We start from the raw sequence: 16,717 nt of genomic DNA, 5'->3' as shown, positions 1-16,717 counted from the left end.
GATGCCCCCAAGCCGTGAGTCCCTGGAGCCCAGGAAGTCCACATCTCACGCACGGTGGGAGGGAGGCCTCTGCTTCCCTCCAGCCCTTGCTTCCTGCTGCCTCGTTAAAACTCCAAGGCCAGCCCCATGTGGACTCCGCGATGGCACCACCAGGACCAGGATAAGACTCTCTTACAACTTGGGAACCGTGTTCTCAGAGGACGTGTGAGCCACACTGGAAGTGACCAAAGCCAAGGTGGGCAGCAGGGCAAGGATGCTTACCGAGCACCCAGGATGGTGCCACGCTCCGCCACACGGACCTGCCAGAGAAGACCCTGCAACGTCCTTTCTCGGTTCTTTGAGCTCGTGCCTTTTAAGTAGCCCTAAGCCAGGGCTCACCCTGTAAAGCGTGTGCACGCGTCCTCACGTTAGTGTATGTTCACCACAGCAGGCAAGAACCCCGCATCCCCCCTGACCCCAGCGACCCCACACTTGCTATTTCTCCAGATTACCTGGTTTCAGACCTTCGCATGAACAAAGTTACAGAACGTGGGGACTTTGGAGCCTGGAATCTTTCCGCCAGCTCGGTGTTTGCAAGGTTTACCCCCTCTGTGGCACGTGGCGTCCCCTCTCCCGGGGGTTTCCGCTGGCCTGACTGTTAAGTAGCCTGTGCCAGACAGGGCCAAGGACAGATTCCTCGGTGTTCTGTGATGTGGGAGTTACAAAGACCCCAAAACTGGCCAAACCTACCTGCTTTCAGGTCAGGGAGAACCAAAGCCAGCGTGGAAGAGTAAACCGTGTTGTAGGGGGTGGCCCGTGGGAAAGGATTATTTTCAGAGATCTGCTTGTATAGAAGGCACATGGCCTCAGGTTCCCCTCCCTGGTGAGACAGTTACTTTGCTTCTGGTACAGGAAGGGTGTCTTTCTCACGGGGGTTTTAAATTTTCTGCTTTTAAGGAGAAGGAAGGTCACAGTCCTTTCCTGGGGTTTGCCGCTTTCCAGCTGCCTCTCACCCCGTGTGACCAGTAGGCACAGCGGTGTCTCAGGGGGGCGGGTTCCGCCTCCGGGACTGGAACCCGGGCTTCAGCACTTCCACAGTGACTGCCCCGCCTCAGTTGTATAGACAGACCACGTTACCCATTCAGCTCGTAGACATCTGGGGTGCCGATGCTTTCTGCCCATTACAACTAACGCAGCTTTCTTTTGACATCCAAGTTTCTGTGCTGGAGGCGTTTTCATTTTCCTTAGGTGTGTGTCTGGAACTGTCGGGTCCTACGGTCCCTACGTTTTGTCATTTGAGGAACTGTCCGACTGTCTTTCAAAGCATCAGCATTTCCCCCCAGCAGGGTGGTCGGGTTCTGGTTTCTCCACGTCCCCCCAACATTTGTTATACTCTAGATTAGCCATCTGGGGGGGGGTGATCTTTATGGCTTCGAGGTGCATTTCCCCCTCGCTAATGATGCTGAGCATCTTTCCACATGGTTGCTGGTCATTTGTATGTTGTTCTCTGAGAAATGTCTGTTCAGATTCTTGACCTTTTAAATTCAGTTGTCTTTTTACTGTGATCCATCTTACAGGGGAGGACTGGGAGTCCCGGGTGCCTCAGTGACCTGTACAGGTAGCCCGGCTGGTAAACGATAGAATTGAAGATTTCTGTTCCCAGGGCCCCTGCCCTTTCTACCCAGAGAAGGGGACAAGGTCATAGTCTCCTTGGAGACTCAGAGTAGAGATGCCCATTCATGCTGAAGTAGATCTAGAAAGACAGTTTTTCTCAGCCAAGTTTATTGAAACTTGCCCTTTTTATTGCATCGTTCTAGGAGCTCTGACAAAAAAGCATGGAGTCCTAGAGCAACCACCACCAAGACACAGAAGAGCAATCTCCCCCCCCTCCCCAGCATCCCCTGGAACCCCAGGACCTGTCCCTAGAGTTGTCCTTTTCCAGAATGTCCTATGAAAGGCATCTGGGTATAGCCTTTGAGACCGGCTTCTTTCTTGTAGTGTAAGGCCTAGGAGATTATCTGACATGCCAAGAACATGCATTTTGAAGAAAAGAACATTCACCTAGGATTTGGGGGTGCAAACAAAAACCTCTGGCAACATAGGGGAAAACTTAAAAAAAAAGTTTTAATATGCCTTGAATCTATTTTACAGGTATTGTCTTATAGGTTAAAGTAACCTAAAAATAGAGGTAAAGAAAAATCTTGTTTCATAGCGGAGCTATGCAGCAAGGAGGGAAATGGGGAAGGTATAAATGGGGAGGAAGATGGAATCTGGGAAACATTGCTGCATATTCTAATCACAGCTCTGGGCAGGGCAACCCCGGGCCTCTGTGACTGTAACCACCTCTGATAAAGATGCTGTGACTTCAAGGATCCTCCCCCTTCACCACTGAGCCTGGGGACCAGAGACGCTGCACGGTCATATAGACCCGTGGCCAAGTCTGTGTGCGGTCTGCAGCCAGGCCCCGAGCACATTCTCCACGTAAGAAAGAGGGAAGACCTCCCCTTGCCTCAGCACCTTTATCTGCATGATTGTTCATGTCGAGGCCAGTGCCCAGAGAGGGTAGCTGGGCTGTTCATGCATTACGTCCTTAGTTGAGGTCAGCAACCTGCTAGGGCTGGTGATGTTAGCCGTCCGTGGTCCGTGATGGGGAAAGCACTGCCCAGATCCAGAAGAGGCTTGTCTTTTTGAAAAGCCAAGCCTTCACTCACCACTGGCTGGAGATCCGCAGACAGCAGGTTAGTGCAGCTCCAGGACAGCAAGAGCTCTGCCACCTCGCAGCCTGCCAGGCCCCCCTCTCCCCGTGACACCCTGCCTCTCTGGGCAGCTTGGGGCACGGAGTTTGTCCCCTTCTTGGAGACTCTCCCGCTGTTCTTCTCTTCCTCGTATGTCCCTGGGCCTCACTCCTCCCCCAGGACCCTCCCCAGCTCACCCCCCACCCCCACCCCCACCCAGCATGGTATATGGCATCGGTTCAGTCGGTTACCACACTCCCACCCCCCTGGTCTGAGCAACCTCAAGGTAGAAACCAAGTCTTACCTTCATTTCCCCAGAAGCCCGCAAGGTTGCGGCCCTTCCGAGGGAGAGAGGCTGGGCCCTTGGTCTACAGTGGCTAGGCCTTTGGCCCTGGTTCCCTGATATCGGGAGGCTGAACCACCACCTCAAGTAGAGTCTACAGGGCCCTGCCACGTCCTTGTCCTCAGGGCGCCTGAGACACAAGACTGCCCTCCGCTGTGTCGAGACCAGCCAGCTTATGGTCTGCCATCCAAGAGGCTGATCTTTCCAGAAACGCAAGGATGGTCACATGAGAGAAGGTTCCCTCCCCTGCTTTCCAGCCCCTTCCCTCCAGGTTGGACAGAGAGGGAGTGGAGGATGGGAGGTGGTGAAGTCACTACAGTTCTGTCATTTGCAAAATCCTCTACCCTGGAATGGCCTGTGCACAGCCTCGGGGCACCAGTGACCTTGACCCCAGTGCTCTCAGGGGAAGGACCCAGGGAGGGGGCAGCGCTCCTGCTCCAACACGCTACCCCTTCTCTGCTCCCAGGTGACACGTACCCAGTGTCTCACACCTTCCGCTACTGTTCATTTGTATTAGACACAGACAAAAATTACACGGCGGTGAGAACGTGAGATCTACGCGGTTACGTCTTAGGCATATGTGACCTTCTTGGAGACGACAGGGAGACTGTCGTAAGGCAGGGCTCTCAAAGCGATTCATGTGTAACTGCAGCTTCGTGCCTGCTGACTCGTAACTCCTCGCTTTAATAACCAGAGTTCCACTCTGGATTCTAGGGTTTTGATGATGTTAGACGTGGCCTGTAGGTGGAATCTCATGGAATTTTAGCTTCTGTGGACTCGCTGTCTTAGCATAATCTGCTCCAGGTTCATCCACGGGGTCACATAGGCCAGAATTTCCTTGAAGGCTAAGATTCCATTGCGTGTACACACCACGTTTCCTCTCTCCATTCGCCCATCCCCGGACTCGTGGCTTGTTGCCGTGGCCTGGCTGTTGTAAATCATGCTGCAGTGAACATGTGGCTGCAGGTACCTTTTCAGGATCCTCGTTTCAGTTCTTTCGGGTAAACACCCAGAGGTGGGACGGCTGCATCGTACAGTTCTCTGTGGTTGGTTGAGGAAGCTCCGTACTGTGTCCCACTGCAGCTGTAGCATTTTGCACTCCCACCAACAGCGTACAAGGCTTCCAAGCTCAAACTTCCTCCCCAAAAGGTGTCTTTTGAGAATCACCATCCCGGCCAGTTTGAGGGGAGACTCACTGTGGTTTGGATTTGTGTTTTCCCAATTGAAGAGTGGTCTAAGGACTGCAGCAGACATTTCTCCAAAGACAATATGCAGATGGCCAGTGCTGGGTAAACAGTACTTCCTTGGGGTGTGTGGCCTTACACATGCCTGGGACTGGCAGCTCTTTATCCAGCTGCCTCAGCATCTACCCAGTCATTATTACAGCTTCCTGCTCCCCCCGAACCTTCTACAGACGTCACACACGCCATAGGCCACCTTTGGCTCCCTGACACCCCCACTCTCCTGTGTCCAGTGATGGGACCCAGGGAGTTACTGCAACAGGTTCTACTCCTCTTACCCGGCACTGCAGCCAGCTTCACGGTCGCTGGGGGCTGGGGCCTTGAGGACAGAGCTGTCCCACCCCATGCACCAGCTGCTTTTACCATCAGGCCCTCAGCCCCAGCAGTGACGCTCCGAGTCCCCAAGCCTCATGTCTGTGACTTCTCCATCCATGCGGCAAGTCCTGCCTTCCAGGAGGTGAAGCCGCCGTCAGGGCCTGCCAGGCTCCAAGCCAACACTTCCCAGCACAGAGCCCTTCACACGGGAAACCACGTGATACTCTCCTCTTCCTCTTCCCCAGCTCTTCCTCCTCTGGGAAGCCCTCTAACCACTGTGTTGGCCCAGTCTGGTGCCCTGCTCAGAACACCCTGGGTTTACCTGTCAAGGCCTCTACTGCCCATCCCCACTGAGACTGTGGGCCCCTCTCTGCCAACATAGCTCACATGGTCCAAGTGGCCATCTGTCCCCAGAACTCTCAAAACAGCCCCGCTTTTCCTCTGGCCTGGAAGCCAAGGCTCAAGGAGAACAAGGCACTTGCCTGGAATGCAGCTGGTGGGTGACTTCACGTGGGGGTAACTCCCCATTCCTCACCGCGGCATCGTGAGGGCCACATGCTTGTCACCTCCGTGTGACAAGGCTCAGGGTGGCAGGACTGTGCCCTGATTCAGAGCCCCTGCCCTACTACCACAGCTCCGCTGCCTCCTCCGCAGTAGGGGCCCTTTGGGAGAAACACAAGGTCCCGACTGACTTGGACTCTGCCTCCCAGCAGCCAGTTCCCTTGGGGCCACCAGGCTGTGGCAGGACTCACACCCACCTTGCAGGTACCTCTGGGTCCTCAACAGGGAAGGGGGGCAGTGGGTTTCAAGTGACATTTATACTCAAGCCCTCCTGCACAGCATGAGCTAAGAGGCCTTCCAGTATCTTCCGCCCATCCTGTCACGGGCCTTCAGGGTCCGGAGGCTTCTGGTAACTTGGCTAGTTTCCAGAGAAGAGGACAACAGGCTGGCCTACGGCCAGCTGTCATCCTGAGGGAGGCCCGTGTGGGAGCAGCTGGCCGGGCTCCAGGCACATGAAGCAAAGCCCCCCCCCCCCTCCAACTGCGGAGGCAGAAAGCAGTCCCTAGAGGAATTCGGCATTTTGTCATTGAACTGCCATCCCGAACCCCAAACAAGGGGCATCTCACCGTGCCCCACGGCCACGCCTCAGAAGCGGCATGAGATCGGATCCTTGTAAGCAGAGCCTCTGCGGAGCCACGGGAAGGATGGGGGGCATTTCACAGCACCCCCGAGGACCCCTGGAGCTAGGCTCCTCCGGAGGGGGCTTGGAGGATTCTGATCTGCCACTACTCCCTACGGAGCCCCAGTGCTCGTCGGTAGGTGGGCTGTCCTCCCTCGCAGGATCTGGGGGCCCCACATCAGCAAGGCAGCAGGACAGGCACACTCGAGACCTGATGAGGAGTTCGGTCTCCGCTTGGGTTTCCAAAAGCGTTTTGTACCACGAGGTATCTACTGGAGAAGGTACTTATTTCTCACCTCTCCTGCCAGCCGTAGAGCCCACCGTTATTCCAATACCAAGTCTTGTTGGTTCCACTAAGGTCCGAGTCTTACCACACACAGGGGCCCCAAGAATGTCCACGCCCGTGTCTCCGACATAGGGCAGCGGCTCTGCAGCTGTGGTTAGAGACTCGAAAAGGCAGATGGCGCAGGTGGGCCCAGTGTGACCACAGACGGCCTTGTAAGAGGGACATGGGGACCGTGATGAGGAAGGCAGGGAAACATTCTCCACGGGAGCCTCCAGAAGGAACTAGGAGCCCCACCAACAGGCTCCTTGGACCCATTTTGGACTTACGGCCTCTGCAACCATAAGACAGTACATTTTGCATTAAAGCCATGAGGTCTGGGGTCATTTGTTACGAGAACCACAGAGAGTTAAGAGCTCACCACCTCTGCATGCACGGCCACAGCCCGGACCCCGGCAGCCCCTCTCCACACGCAGGCAGGGGTCACTTCACAGGGTGGCCGGGCCATGGCCTCGCTCCTGCCCTCCTGGAGGTGGCGGCCTCAGGCTTCTGCCCAGGGATGCGCCGGCTGCCCTTGTAGCCTGTGACTAACGACATCCCCGGAGGCCCAGAGTCTCCCCCAGGCCTGGGAGAACCCGTCTTGATCACTGCTCTGGCTCCAGTGGCTCCAACGGGGCTCAGCCCACATGGTGCTCCAGAAAGTCCTAGCACGAAGGGACCCGCCGCTCCATCCTGCAGGGTCACACGCCGTTTTATCTCGGGTTCCCCCGTTCGGCCTCCCCGTGGGTCAGTGCCACCTCCACCACGGCTGGAGCGCTCCCACGGTCCCATCGTGTAGACCGTTTAAAACCGAGATGGGGAAGCCCCTCGGTCGGACCGGGGAGTGGTTTTGCTGTTCTTGGCTCTTTTATACGAGGAACGTCCTTATAATTAGACGTTGGCCTACGTCCTGGTTATTCTCGTAGGACGAATTCCACAAGAAGTTCCCCCGTTTTTGCTACACCTCTTTTGACTTCAAATGCCATGTTCTCCAAGGCACTTTGATCTTCCAGCAAGGGCACATTTCAGTGGCACCGGGGGAAGGAAGGGAAGGAAGCCATGACCAGCACCTTACCTTACAGCCTGAAAATCGAGTCCAGGACGAACAGCCCCAAAGCTAGCTGGGACGCGCAGCTGTGCTTGGGCACGTCGGAAGACAGATGAGTTGCCTAACTGGGTTCCCCCCTTGTCCTCGCCAGTCAGACCTGGGTCACAGATGCCCCCCGAGACCACTGCTGCCATTCCCACAGCCCGCGGGACACCCTGACTTAATCAGATTCTCCCCTGCTCTGTCTTACAGTGACATTACCCCTCCTGGAGAACCACTGACCAAGAACAGCCGCCCCAAAGTGGCTTCCCGCTTCCCCAAGCTGTCCCGAGGTCACCCCAGAGAGACACGCAACGTGGAGCCCCAGAGCGGCGACCTCTGACCTCAGCCGAACCCCAGACTTGGGCCCTCTGTGCTGCGCCAGCTGCCTCTGCCTAGCCCCTCCGCGTCTGACCTGGCCACTGCAGCTGGCCCCTCCGCCCTGGAGTGACCACCACGTCCACCTGGCGATCCCCCGGAGAGCACACCTTCCCCAGCAGTCCTTGACGCTGATTAAACTGGTCAGTCTCAGAGGGCAAGGAGGCTCCTCGCCGGACAGACTCGGACGCACGGGCACCCTCCCGGGGTCGGCCCGTTCCCTCCCTCCAGCTCAGGGGCCAGCAGGAGGGTGGGCGCCCCGTGGAGCTCGGAGCCCCTGGGTGGAGATGCACAACTGAGGTTGGTCAGCAGCCGCCTCTTGACTCCTTCCCCCGTGGGAATCAGGATGACTGTTACCCTTCTTCTTCTTTTCATGTAACTGCCTGCTTAACCTATGGACGCGTGCGGTTAGAGCGGGGAGGTCCTGTGCCTCCCCGTTTTACTCTCTACCAGTGGCCCGAAGATGCCCTGGTTGTAGAAATCGTGGCCGGCGGCAGCTCACGTGGCCTCCTCGAGGGAGACAGCCCCGTGACCTTCTCGTGAAGGAGCCACGAGTGACGCTGAACTGGGGTGCTTAGAGCACTGCCCCCGACCTCCCCAGGTGGGCTCTGGAGGGGCCAGCCCGCAGTGGCAGCCTGGTGACCCCAGGTTGGAGAGCCCTGGGTTGTCCAGAACTCTGGGGCCTGACCTCACAAGCCACGAGGTCTCGAGGTCGTGGGAGAGGCTTGGGGCCCTCGGTGCAGCCCCCCGTGAGCTTGGAACAGATCACGGTCCTTGCTGACAGATGTGTCCCTGCACTCCGTGCCGCCACCCCAACCCACACAGCCCTGCCCAGCCCCTGCCCCGGTGCTGCCCGGCAGCTGGCTCCGTAGATGGCAGCATCCCGGAGCATGTGCTCAGCCGCAGAGTGCAACCGGGAACTCGGGTTCCAGGGAAGGACTGAGCAGCCCCGTGGGTGCAACAGCAGCCTGAGGCAGGTGGAGAGGGCGAGGCATGCATGGACACTCCCCAGAACAGTTTCAGCTCCCACCCGGGACCGAGGAAACCTCTGGAAAGCCTCACCTGAAAGGTTTCTGCTGTGCATCCCCAGCGGCCAGAAGGAACCAGAAAGGATTCAGGGCAGTCACAGGAAGCTGAGGTGACGTTGGGACCAGAGGCCACGTGAGCAGGATGAACCCGCTGTCCTCTGTGGGCCGAGGCAGGAGGGGACTGTCGTCAGCCGGTGGGTCGAGGGGACCTGAGACACCGTGTCCCTGAAAGGCAATACAGGGTCGCTTCCTCACTCGCCAAGGTCCCCACTGCACCTGCGTTTCCTCTGAGCTCCGGGTCCCATGGGGCCGGTTGGTCCCCTCCCAGGCTGCGGGAGCACAGTTGTCCTGGACAGAGCCAACCCTGAAGGCTCGAGCTGCCCCGAGTCCTGCTTCCTGAGGGTGGTTTACTGCTCCCCGCGACGCCAGCTGGGAGACTGCCCCTGCACTGCCTGTCCCCTGTGTTCCCCTTGGAGACAGAGGGGAGCCTCTGTGGCTCACGTCCCCTGGGGCTGAGGGTTCTGCTCAACCAGCCTGTTTGAGCACTGGACCCACAACACCCTGAGTGTGAATCTAGCTTCACCTTCTCCAAAATCCCCACCAGGAACCTTCGACATTCTACGGAGGTTAAAAAAAAAAAAAAAAAAGTGCCCAGAGTAAGGGACAGATGCTAAGCCTTGAGAAATAATGACACACTCAGCCTGTATTTACAAAAGGAGAAACTGCCTATTTTTTAAAGCTTAATTGTTCATGGAAAACTTGCCCTGCTCTCCTGAAATCAGACGGAAGAGCATGTTCCTGGGACCACACGTGAACCATCCGGGCTGCTTGCTCTGTGCACTCCCTTCTCGTGATGTGGTGGGAATCTTAGAACCACGTTTAGCACACGGGCCACCTCCCCAATTTCAGCTCAGATATGCATGTGACACACACATGACACTAACTCCTTAAAGCCTTAACTCTGGAGTCATAGAATGTTCTGCGGTGGTACATCCATCCAGCTGCTCAGATACCACCGCTCCCTAGTGTGGTGGGATGGACACAGAGCAGGGGAAGAACCAGACCCAGGTCTAGCCGGGTGCAGACTACGATCTGATGCACAAAATGCCCTCCCCCAGCCCCCCCCACGCCATGTCGTCTGCTGCCCTTCCATCTGACCCAGTTCAGAGGGCTGGCTGGCCCCTGCCCTGCACACCACCCACTCAGCCCCATGACCCGTCAGAGGGAAAGACAGTGCTACGGAGAGAACCCGCAGACGTTGCTCCTGTCTCCTGGATCCAGGAAGAGGACCCATTGGTGCCTCCAAAGTTAGCACCTGCGGGGCCCACCCGGGATAGCACATCACATCCCCCGGCAGGCACCTGGCAGTCACCTGTAGCACCAAGAGCCACCACCTCCAGGGCTTTCTGGCTACAAAGGGATCACCTGGTTGTCAAGACAAAACCATCTTCTGAGTCGTCCCTAGCAAGAGAGGGAGGGACACGGATGAGGTCTGCGGGCACACGCTCTGCTCCACAGCGACGCCCCTGAGCTCCCGGCTGACCGCTCCGTTGTCAGCAGTAGCAGGGTGTGGGTCGTGCCTTTGAAAACCAGAGGCAATCACAGCTGTTGACATTCGCAGCCGAGCACAGCTGCAGCTCCTGCCCAGCGGCCACCGTCAGGGGAGGCCTCAGGGTCAGGACCAGGAACAGAGAGGTCCCAGCCAGCCCCGCGGATCAGAAGCTGCCCTGCTTACTTCCCAGCTCCCAGAACCGGGTCTCTGGCTGGAACACACTAGTTTCCTCTTTTCTCAGCTCCACAGGGGACCATTCACTCACCTGAGGCCCCAGGCACAAGGCTCTGGGCCCCAATCGCCCCCCAGCTGCCCGCTTTCAGCCAGGGTACCGGCCAGGCCTGGTCCTCCGGGGTCCCAGCAGGCTCCCTCCCCATCAATCTCCTCATGCCTCAGCCCAGCTCCCTCGTATCAGCACCAGAACCCATCCCCCGTGGGGCACTCCACTCCCGAGGGGCCCTCTTACAGCCTGCAGCTGCCAGTGGAAGACCCGGCAAGGCCCCGCCTGCCCAGAAACAGCAGACCGGCCAGCAGGCAGCCCCGGAAGGGGAGCACCTCCACCTCAGTTTCAACCCCAAAGGCAATAATCGTCTTGACCTTTCCCCAGTGCTTGACTCAGGACCACGCCACACATTGGGCTCTGCCCCCAGCTGGGGACGCGGTAGACAGAGGGTGCTTCCGGCAGGCAGGCATCTGCTCGTGAGCAGGGTCTTGGACAACGATCATTTTTCAAAATATTTTGCATTGTTTCATTAAAGCTAACATTAAATATTTGCTGTTGGGTTTGGCTTCTGTGCTAATTTTGCACAATTGTAGCACTGTATATTTTATCTAACGTTTATGTGCCAAAAAGTTCGTCTTCATGTTTCTGTAATACGTGGTTTTGATTAGGTTTCTAAAATAAAATTTCAGCTACTGGATCAGCAGGGATGAGGGTAGAGGTGCGCTCAGACCCCACCAGCTCTGGGCTCCTCCTGCCGCTGCCCAGATGCACCTGCCCCCCAGCCAGGAAGCACTGTGGTGTACGGGCCTGCTTGTGACACTCTTGGGCAAGGAGCCTCTACTCTTGCAGCAAAATCTTCACAACACGTCGCATGGGCTTCTTTATGTACCTAATGAGTTTCTTTAGGAGAAAACAAAAATCTGATTTCTCTAAAGGATGGCTGAGCCTATGGCACGGATGAGCACCTCATTGGTAGAAAATGCCGAGTTCACTAGTGTTTGGAGGTCCAGGGGTTCTGTTCTTATGGGCACATGAATGCTTCTCCATCACGACCGGAAAACCACTAGCTGACCTGCCCCCCTCAGAGCCTGATCAGGTCTAGCTTCCTGCCTTCCCAAACTGCAGGCAGAGAGGCCACCCGTTCACCTTTAGAGGTTCTTCCCACCATCAATAGACAACCATGGAGGGGAAAGGCGCTTGCAAAAAATTGGGACGGAGGCCACGGAAGGATATTTGCACCCAGGATCGCTGAGAGGAACCTGGACAACATGCATTTCCGAGGGAGGGGGGAGTGGAGCTCGTTAGGATGTTTTCTTATCTAGGATTCAGCCTAGAAAGAATGTCTACGTCTGCAGCCTCAGCTTCACCATCGCTGGCATCGTTTGGTAGAGATCACTTTGCTCACCTTAGCAGGTACGGACTTCCTGGAGGAGGGAGACTTGTGAATGCAGGAGCAGGGGGCCCAGCGGGGAGGCCGTCTATCCCGAAGGGTCTCCCACCGCTGACCGGGTCCCTGTGAGCCCTCTGCTGGGAGGAATATGGCCACATATTGGGAGTCGAGTCCACTGTCTGGATGCACGTGGGGCCTAACAGTCTGCAGATTTGCTCCGAAACGTGTAGTATTATGTTAACTACCCTCTTATGTTAAGGTTTACACAATAGGATTTTTAAACAAATGTGTTTAATTTTCTAAAATCTCTTGTATTAAACTTTTCTTTTGGAATAAGCTGTGGTAATTTTGTTACAATCTGGTTCAGATACACCTCTTTACAATGAAAATAAAAACGGTCACATTTTATAAATTAGACCGTCCATTGAAGGTCTGTTTCTTTGAGTTCTCTTTCAGCAATGGGGGGATTCGCTAAACTTTCAATATACACATTTTAAAGATTTCCAGAAAGCTCATCCACCATTTCATAGGAGAACCTAGGAAACAGCATTCACTTAGACCAACCTGTTTTTATTTGAGCTTAAGTGGAGCAGAAATCCCACTGTGAGCTGTTAGCCCTGCAGAGCTTAGAGACCATCAAAATGCCATACAGAAAAAGCCCTCATTACAGTTTCCTAGTCATCCAGATTGTTATTTGGCACCTACCGTATACCAGGCATGGGCATAGAGCACGAAACAGGACAGAAGCACCCCTGCCATCTTGTACTTGAGTTCCAGGTGAGCCAGGTGGGTGATTTAAGTCAGCCATCCCTGCAGTTACTGACTGCATTAGGTGCCACCAAGAAATCAGCTGGGCTCGGGAAGCCAAGAACAGGGCCAGGACTGACTCTGACCCATGTAGGCCAGGGTGTCGCACTGTGGCACTGACCCTGGGGAGTAAGGCTGAGCAGGGTGACCACATATAGGATGTTTACAGCATCCCTGGTCTCGACCCACTAGACCTGTAGCACTGTGCAGCTGTGACAACCAGAAATGTCTCCAGACCTGGCCACCTATCTCCCAAGTGCAGACGGCCCCCGGTTGAGAACTGTGGGGCGAGGCCAAGGGCTTCTTTTGGCAGAAGTGACATTTAAGATTTAACTGGAGGATGAGAAAGAAATGGAACACTGTCCTTCCCTTCCTCCCACCACCCCTCCAAGCCCCCAAGTTACATTGGCTTGAAAACCCATGCCCAGAGCCAGGGACTTGGCCTTCCTAACCTAGTTATGGGAACGGAGAAGAGAAAGGTTCTCTAAGAAGTGCCCAGGCATGGGGTCATTCTGTGCAACTCCTACCATCAAACCTGGGGGGGATCTGACCAGGGCTCCAAGGAGGGTGGCGCCACAGCTCCAGAGCCCAGTGCTGTGGGAAGGCCACGCAGGGTGGGCTGGGGTTTGGTGGGGGGGACACAAATGCTGGCCATTAAGGACGTGTGTGTACGGCACTCAGCACACCCACTGTGGCCTCCAGCTTTCTCAACCCTGTGCCCCCCACCCCCATCCCTAGGCCCGTGAAGCATGTGCCTTCCCATGTATTTGAACAGATAAGAAAACTAAGCTCAGGCTGTGTGTTGGTCCCAGCTCCAATCAGCCTTGGCCACACTCCAGCGTGTCCCAGTCACCTCTGCCTCACATCCATGTGTGTCCTGAACCAACCCTGACATGTGCAACCTCTCATCAGGGAGGTCTCAGCTGCCTGGCTGCCTCCAAGCACAGCTCACCACCCACCCACCCACCCACCCCCAACAGTATTCCCCTGAGCCCTCCCAACTAGAGGCTCATTCTCAGTTTCCCTATTCCAGACTACTTTGCCTCCTCAAAAGCATTAGTCCCTGTGGAGCTCAGGCCAGCTACTGGTCACAGCCTCTACCTGACTCCCTGCAACTTCTTCTCATTCCCTGGTCATTAGCACCCCAGCTGATGCCCCATATCTCACTCCCCAGCTTCTCCCTCCCTGAAGGCTTTTCCTCTTGGCCACTTGCACCTCCTCCAGATCCACACAGCAGCCATAACCCTGCCACTTCTAGAGCTTGACTTTAGGTTCTCTGCTCTGACTGGTCTGTCCTCCCAGTATGTTACTCCAATGTCCCCAAGACAACAACTCTTCAAATACTCTAAGACCTGCAACCTGTCATTCTGTAAAGCCTGTCCTCACTTTCTTGCTAAGCCCCCTCCTTCCCGGCATTGGTTCTACAGGCATGACGATCAGCGCTCCCTTCCAGGCATCGGTTCTCTTGCCCATCTTTCTACTTGGCCAGCAGAAACACAGCCTTGGTCAAGCCCAACCAACAAGCCAGTATTACTGCAACTTTGCTTTGGGACTCCACACTTTGTTTTCCATGTAGTTTGAGACAAATGCATTTGGAAGAATTCTTAGTTTGTGTTGGGGGCACACAATGCATAAAGAGAGAATTTTGTAACATCAGCAACTGAAAGGGGTGGGGACAGAGCTATAGCATTTTGTAGGTTACTGAAGGTGAGCTGGATAAATAAAAACCAGTTGGAGTGCTAGAAGTTGAAGATGTTCAGTGTAACCTCCACAGGAACAGCAGATCACTACATACACACAAAAAGAAATGACAAAGGAATTTAAACATTTCACTAAAGGAAAAGAAATTAACAGAAGACAGGAAAGCAAGAAATGAGAAATAGAAGGCTGTAAGCCATATTGAAAACAAAAGGCAAAATGACAAAATTCCCTCCTTATCAGTCATTTCTTAAGTGTAAATGGATTAAACTCTCCAATCAGGACAGAGATTGGCAGAATGGATAAGAACACATGATCCAACTATATGCTGTCTACAATGACTCATTTGGACCCAAAACAAGACAGTGAAAACATGGGACGATATTCTATGCCAAGAGTAACCAAAAGGGAGGAGCAGCTATGCTGATATCAAAATAGACTTTAAATAAAGGTTGCATGAGACAATTATATAATACGAGACTCAGTATAGCAATAGTACAGCAATATAAGACTCAGTATCTTTATATTAATATCTAAATGCACACTTCATGATGGACCATCAAGTTCTAGGGAGTAAAAACTAAGAATTTAAGGGAGAAAGTCAGTTCTACAATTATAGATGGAAACTTCCATACCTCTTCTTGATAATGTATAGAGCCACAACCAGAAGGAAAGAGGACGTAAACACAATAAACCAAGCAGATGTAACACATGCATAGAAACTCTACCCAGGGACACCACACGCACAATTCTCAAGCGCACAAGGGACATTCTCCAGGACGCCATATGTTAGGACACAAAACTAGTCTCGTATTTAAAAATACTGATAGCATATAAAACACCTTCTCCAACCACAATAGGATGAAGTTGGAGATCATTAGCGGAAGGAAAACTGGAAAATTCACCTTTTTCTGGAAATGAACACACTCATAACCAAACAGTGGATCAAAGAAGTCACAGAGGACATGAGAAAATACTTCAAGATGAATGAAAATGAAAATATAAAATACTGAAACTTATAAGATCCAGTGAAACCAGTGCCAAGGGAGATGTGTATAACTATAAATGCTCATATTAAAAAAAATAAGATCTAAAATCAACCACCTAACTTTACACCTTGAGGAACTAGAAAGACAAATTGAACCCAGAGTGAGGAGGAGGAAAATACAGGTTAGAGCAGAAATAGAGAAAAGAGAAAACTAATGAAAACAAAAGTTGGTTCTTTGAAAAGATCAAGAAAATTGACCAACTTCTAGTTAAAGAAAAAGACTCAAATTATTAAAATCAGAAATGAAAAATGGAGATGTTATTACTATTCCTCAGTAATAAAAAGGATTATGAACACACCGTGACCTGCATGCCATAGTTGAATAACCTACATGAAAAATACCTAGAAACACAAAACCTTGAATCACTAAATTCTGCACCTGAAACTAATATTACACTGTATGCTACATGGAATTTAAATAAACAGAAGAAAAAGAAAATGTGCACAAAGCCTACCAAAACTGAATCCAAAAATAGAAAATTTGGAGCAACCTATAACTGAATCGATGAAAGGCTTAGACTCAATGGCTTCACTGGTGAATTCTCCCAGACATTTAAGGAACTAATGCCAAACCATGACCTTTTCCCAAAAATTGAAAGGGGGGGGGCACTTTCTAACTCATTCTATGAGAACAGCACTTCCCTGAAAACAAGAGACCTACAGACGAATATCCCTGGATAAGTGTTGATGTAAAATTCCTCAACAAAATTCTAGCAAACATTCGGATGCATAGTAAAAGAGAACTATACACCACAACCAAGAGGGAATTATTTCTGGAATGCAAGAATGGTTCGACATGAAAACTGATCAGTATAATGTGCACATCAGCAGAACAAAGGGAAAAACCACTGGATCATCTCAATAGGTGCAGAAATAGCATTTGACAAAATTCAACCTCCCTCTTATGATAAAAACACTCCGTAAAGAATAAAGGAAACTGCCTCCACAAAATAAAGGCCATATGTGAAAAGTCCACAGCAAACCTCCTATTTACTGAATGATGAAAGACTGAAAGCTTTTCCTCTAAGATCAGAAACCAGACAAGGGTGCCCACCTTTACGCTTCTATTTGACATGGTACCAGAAGTGCTTGCCAGAGCAACTAGGCAAGAAAAAGAAGAGCATCCAAACTGGAAAGAAAGTAAAATTAAACCTGTTCACAGATAATAGAATATCATATGTAGAAAACCCTAAGGATTTCACACGTGCAGGCACGTGCGCATGCACACACACACCTATTAGAACTGATGAACAACTTTGGCAAAGGGCAGGATACGAAGTCAACCCATAAGGCAGTTGCATTTCTACACACCAACCATGAACAACCTGAAAGAGAAATTATGAAAGCAATCCCCTGTACAAAAGCATCAAAAAAGAATAAAATACTTAGAA

General features: G+C 53.0%; 1 protein-coding gene across 1 annotated transcript in view; it reads left to right on the top strand.

Annotated features, from left to right (window-relative positions):
* The window catches only part of SNX29 (sorting nexin 29), a 528,389-nt gene extending 516,201 nt beyond the window's left edge, over positions 1-12,188 (top strand). Inside the window, exon 21 of the mRNA XM_025416475.3 lies at positions 7,416-12,188. Coding sequence (XP_025272260.1) covers positions 7,416-7,545 — 130 coding nt within the window. The 3' untranslated portion in view covers positions 7,546-12,188. The remainder of the gene's footprint in view (positions 1-7,415) is intronic.
* The last annotated feature ends 4,529 nt before the right edge of the window (positions 12,189-16,717 follow it).

This window comes from Canis lupus, chromosome 6, assembly GCF_003254725.2.
Source record: "Canis lupus dingo isolate Sandy chromosome 6, ASM325472v2, whole genome shotgun sequence".
Lineage (NCBI taxonomy): Eukaryota > Metazoa > Chordata > Mammalia > Carnivora > Canidae > Canis > Canis lupus.
This window is presented reverse-complemented; position numbering and strand designations above follow the sequence as displayed.